Consider the following 6,000-nt stretch of genomic DNA (forward strand, 5'->3'; position numbering starts at 1 on the left):
CTAATAAACCACAACACTAATAAACCACAACACTAATAAACCACATCACTAATAAACCACAATACTAATAAACTACCACACTAATAAACCACATCACTAATAAACCACAATACTAATAAACCACAACACTAATAAACCACATCACTAATAAACCACAATACTAATAAACTACCACACTTATAAACCACATCACTAATAAACCACAATACTAATAAACTACCACACTAATAAACCACAACACTAATAAACCACAACACTAATAAACCACCACAACACTAATAAACCACAACACTAATAAACCACAGTGAATTCTTCCCTCATCAGTGTTCTAGACTGCCCTCTTTGCACCAGGGATTAAAGATGTAAAATGTAAAGATTTAAAAAAAAAAATCCAAACATGTATGTCCCTTTCCTGCAGTCAATGAGCCAAAAGTGTCCTCTTTGGCTTCATGGGTGGAATGTTATTAATATTTTTCATAATTTCATCATTAATTAAGATCAATAAAAAAAACGGAAATCAAAGGTTTCTATGTCAAACAGTTTTGTTATATTTCAGTCTTCTGTGATGTAACCCATAACGATGTGTGTGAGGTGTCTACTTTTGTTTCAAAGTCGATTTGTTGAAGACTACCAATAATCACTCTGTGTGACCCTGATTTATCCCTCTGCAGTAAAAGGTTATTCAAGGCTGATTTATCTATGTTGGTAGAGACAGGAGGGAGCTCAAGAGTTAACCAACCCTGATATGCAGATTTGGTGGCTCGCATTGAACTACTTTAACAGAGAAGTGAGATATGTCGGAAGCTTGAGCAGAAGAGTTTCGTCAACAAAAAGGGAGAAATTAAGTGATCTACGGGAATTAACAGAGGTACAACCAACCTTCTGATGAAGGATGCAGTGATATTAAACCTGTCACGCGTGACAAAGCACAGCATGCTATGGTACACCGCATCCAAGGGCTTTAGAGTTGTGTCTGCTGCATTCTGATAAATGGTGTCAACAGAATCAAGAGCTGGCAGGAAGGTTGCCTGTACAACCTGCTTCCTGCTATTTAGGGAGATCTATTTTTATAAAAGAAGTCTACTTCAAATCTCAGCTTCTGAACTAGCTCGTATTTTTTTTTAAATGTCACATTTTTTTGTCAATCTAAACGGCCAGATATTTACAGGCGGGAACCTGCTCGATGAAAGAACCATCCAATGCATAAATGTATAAACCATCTGAAATATTTCTATGAGAATTTAGAAAAACAACTAATTAACTATCAATTTTAAATCAACAAGGGCTTTCTGCAAGGCAATACAATCAGATTGCAGCTCTAACGCAGCCTGGTCAGCAGTAGGGGAAATAGACTACATAAGAGTGTCATCTGCATACAGATGAATATTACAGGTTTTTGAAGACAGACCGATATTATTTATATAAATTAGTAAATAGTGAAGACAGGTCTCAAAATTGACCCCTGCGGGACATCTTTAGTAATCCATCAGAAAGCACACATTATGTACTGTCTAACAGATTATGTACACATTATGTACTGTCTAACAGATAATGTACACATGATGTACTGTCTAATTTAACCACTTCCAAGAGTCCTGATTGAGGCCCATTTCAGACAACCTTTTGAATGAGTAAGGGGATGGTGGAAAGTAGCAAAGGCCTCGGATACGTCTGTAAATATGGAAGCACAGTGATTCCTATGATCTAAGCAATTTAACACATCGTTTTAAGACAATTGTAGCAGCTGAAACATTGCTGTGTCCTGGTCTGAAAACCAGACGGGTTCACATTAAGAATAGAATCTGAAGTTAAAAAAAGGATTCTTGGCTGAGAGTTTGCCAGTGATTATAATAATTGCAAGACAAGATAGTTTAGACATTGGGGGGTTGTTATCTTGGTCAGAAGGGGGGGGGGGGGTATTGTTAAATACAAAATGTGGGTCGAAGGTTCTACAATGAGCGGGGCAGAAAGCTGCAGTAGAAAGGAATCAAGCGAATCAGCTCCTGTGGATTTATTTTTTAACATACATTATTTACAAGGCACTTACTGCATCGTTGACATGAAATGGTTCACATAAAAAAAATTGTCAATGCCTAGAAGTGCATCATTCCCTGTTATTTGTTCAAATGTTCAAATGTACTTTTTAAACTTTTTTTAATTTAACCTTTATTTAACTAGGCAAGTCAGTTAAAGAACAAATTCTTATTTACAATGACGGCCTAAACCCGGACGACGCTGTGGCCAATTGTGCGCCGCCCTATGGGACTCCCGATCACGGCCGGTTGTGATACAGCCTGGAATCGAACCAGGCTGTATGTATAGATGCCTCTAGCCCCTCGGGAGCACAGAGGTGAATAAAGCACTCCATCAAGTTGAAGTTTAGGTCATTTCAGAAACCATTCGTTCAAATAATTGGCCAGCTGAGGCAAAATGGTTACCAAAAACACAACAAACGCTGGGGCAATGAGGGGGTGGAGTTTTGTGTTTCAAAGATTTGACCAATTTCCAGAATTTAGACAAAACAGGTATCGTAACGGATATGGTGAATACTATGAAGCCGAGTATTTTCGAATACGATTTTTTTTTTGTAAATTATCCAGCGCGGATGTATCTTTCACTGAAACAGTGTGAAGCACTGTGTCCTGTAAACAGGCGAGGTATCGGTTGGATTAAAACAAGTTGAACTTCCTCTGCTCTCATTTCCCCAGACAGATACACACACAGCTTTGCTTCACTCACTCACAGTCACTCATCTCAGGCCAAGTCTCCCTTTCTCCAAACATTGTGTATGAATCAGACTCCGTACCTATTCCTTGTTGTTCAGTATAGTGATTTCCTGTCTACTTGGCTGATGCCATATGGTTGTTTAGTCTCTCTACTTGGCTGAGGCCAAATTGTCAATAAAAATAGCCAAGAGAAGCGTTTGATTTTGTGTTGGGATAGGGACAGAAAAAAAACTATCCGCTTGCTCGTAGCCAATAGTCTGTCTCTCAGGTGTTGGAAGTCCCGTCTCTACTCAGCCCATTGACACAGCTTGGAGTCATGTGTACCAACATGCACAACCATCATTTGGAGCTCCATGTTTTGGTCTAGAATGACCGTAAGCTTCCGAGTGATGTCACGCACTCTGGCACCAGGAAAGCAGACAGAATGTCTTTGCACCAAAACTTAGAATATAATGGGATGGGAAGTCGTGAGTTTCCAGGTCGCATCCCCCCTGGGATGGCTGAGCTCTGAGAGTTCTACGGCGGCACATCGAGCTCCCCTCAACAAATCATTGAAGGGGGTGCACGGAGTAGCGAGGAGCGCTGTTGACTTGAAGGAGGGTGCGTGCCTCGGAGAGAGGGGGTATTGCGGTGGGGAGCAACTAGTGCCTCCATTGGCTCAGTGGTCTGATCTCGCAGGACGTCCGGAAGGTGAAGAGGTCCCCACTTGCCTGGCATCACGGTCTGCTGGATCAGAGAGGACTCCTGGGACCAGACAGTCCACCTCCAGCAAGCTGTTTATCAGGCGGAGCGGATCCTCCAAGGCAGGAAAGGACCACCCAGGTCTGCCTTTCCCTTGGGTCCTTTAGCCTAACTACCTTGGCCCAGTCTCTGTGGTGAAGTGGTTGAACAAGACACCTGCTCCAAGGGACAGATCGACTACGCCCAACTCTCCAACAACCTGGGCGAGAGAGATGTTCCGCGTCAAAATATGTTAAGCCTGGGCTGCAGCTAAGTTGGTGAGCTTCTGCTCTCCTTCAGCTCATTGGATAGCCATCGACAACGTCCTTCTGCAGCCGCCCGACATTATCCATCATCCGGTCACACCAAAGGCACTTTTTACAGACATACCCCTGTTCCGTATACGCTCGGGTCTTCCACGCTGTCCCTCCGGTTAGTGAACATTTCACAGAAGTAGCATTGGACAGTCAATGGTTGGCCATTGATATCCATTGGATAGCCGTCAGTAGCCATAATGCTAATATAAAGAAGGCTGTACAGGCTGTCGGTTGATACACTCAAGTAAGTAAAATATAAAATAGCCTAAAAATGTGGATAAAATAGCTCACAGATGAGTTTAACTACTCGCTCCAATATTGGCTCGAAACACAGCATGCAATACATCGTCACAGAATGCAATGAGAGAGAGAGATGGGGGGAGAGAGAGAGAGACAGAGAGAGACTATCCTGTAAAGTTGGAGAGATGTCAATAATTTCCCTAAGAGATGTCAATAATTTCCATATACCTGCATGAATAGAGATGTTTATAGTTTTTATTGACCACCAAACTTTAAAATGTGAAACTGTCACATGGCCATGTGATAGACAGACAGATAATGGCACCATTTGGATAAAATGAAGAGTACTGGGACAGAGGCAGAGAACAATAAGAGAGGGAAAACAGACTGACAAACAGACTGACTGACTGACTGACTGACTAACAGACTGACTGAATGACATACTGACATACTGACATACTGACTGAGTGACTGACTGACTGACAGACTGACTGACTGACTGACTGACTGACTAACAGTCTAACAGTCTAACAGACTGACTAACAGACTGACTGACTGACTGACAGACTGACTGACTGACTGACTGACTAACAGACTGACTGACTGACTGACTGACTGACAAACAGACTGACTGACTGACTGACTGACAGACAGACAGAACTCACCAGTAGGGGTTTTGTGGTGAGACCCAGGTGGTCTTGGTCAAACTCCTCTTTCTCTACCCAGACTCCTTTGCCATCTCCATTTGACGAGGCAGTTACAGGGGCAGCCGTGGGGTCCTTTGGGTTAGACTGCCCCTTCATCACCTGAACAGGGTCCAGATTCATCCTGAAAACACACAATCACCCCGTCGTCCCAGTGGTACAATCTACCTGTATAGTATTGTCTATTCCACCTCTGTGATCTTCCCAAAATGGTACAATCCCTATGGTATTGTCCAGGCAAAAGGTCCTGTCCTGTCTTCTCCAGCCGTGGGCTCTAACGCTGTCCGCTACAGTGGTGTGTCTGACACAAGAGCAGCTGCACAAGTATCCCTGCAGTGTCCGATCTTCAGTGTCTCCTCTCTTCAGAAGTAATGCTGCATTGCATTGCACAACTCATAGTCGAGTACAGTCTATAACACACACACACACACAACAAACCCCTTCCTTACACACAGTCACTGGTTGTCTCTCACATGCATGTTCTTTCGGATTATCTCTCTCATACACACAATCTCTCTCTGTTTCTCACAGATTCACACACACAGACACTCTCACACACTGTCACAACCAGGCTGGCTCACATACACACACACACACACACACACATAGGTTGTCCAGTGTGGATCCAATCCAGTGTAGCGTTGAATAGTGTTTTTATTGGTGTTTTTCTATGTGGCTCAGCCTGCTCTCCCTCCACTGTTGCTATGTTGCTGTCCTCTGTTCCTCTGTCTCTCTTTCTCTGTCTCTCTCTCTCTGTCTCTCTCTCTCTGCCTCACTCACTCGCTTTTTCTCACACCTCCCAATCTGTCCCATTCAATCACTCTCTCTGCTCTCCCTCTCTCGCTCGCTCTCTCGATGTCTCTTTCTCTCTCTCTCGCGCTCTCTCTCTGTCTGTCTCTCTCTTTTTCTCTCTCTCTCTCTCTCTCTCTCTCTCTCTCTCTCTCTCTCTCTCTCTCTCTCTCTCTCTCTCTCTCTCTCTCTCTCTCTCTCTCTCTCTCTCTCTCTCTCTCTCTCCCTGTCTCTCTCTCTGTCTCACTCTCTCACTCTCTCCCTTTCTCTCTCTGCATCTATCAGGGCACTCCCCATATGAAAACACACTCACCGCCCTTCGGGCCAATGGGAGGCTTGATTCCTTATTCAGAAGCCCCTCCCTGTGTTCCCCCACAGGCTGTTCAGTCCTCCAAAAGGATCATGGGAGATTCTGACGCACATGTGAAACCCTGTCTGTCCCAAAATGTCTTTCTCTACTGTCTGTCTCTCTGCGTCACTGCAGTGGTTTATCTCTGGCATGGT

The 6,000-nt window shown here is 43.7% G+C and overlaps 1 protein-coding gene across 2 annotated transcripts in view; it reads right to left on the reverse strand.

Moving 5' to 3' along the window:
- The window catches only part of nt5c1aa (5'-nucleotidase, cytosolic IAa), a 78,315-nt gene extending 72,545 nt beyond the window's left edge, over window positions 1-5,770 (reverse strand). Inside the window, exon 1 of one of the 2 annotated variants that reach the window (XM_071369021.1) lies at window positions 4,669-5,770. In XM_071369021.1, the coding sequence (XP_071225122.1) occupies window positions 4,669-4,830 (162 nt within the window). In that variant the 5' untranslated portion in view covers window positions 4,831-5,770. The remainder of the gene's footprint in view (window positions 1-4,668) is intronic. The other variant, XM_071369020.1, reaches the window with a different exon arrangement.
- Between the last annotated feature and the right edge of the window lie 230 nt (window positions 5,771-6,000).

Source organism: Salvelinus alpinus, chromosome 26, assembly GCF_045679555.1.
Source record: "Salvelinus alpinus chromosome 26, SLU_Salpinus.1, whole genome shotgun sequence".
Lineage (NCBI taxonomy): Eukaryota > Metazoa > Chordata > Actinopteri > Salmoniformes > Salmonidae > Salvelinus > Salvelinus alpinus.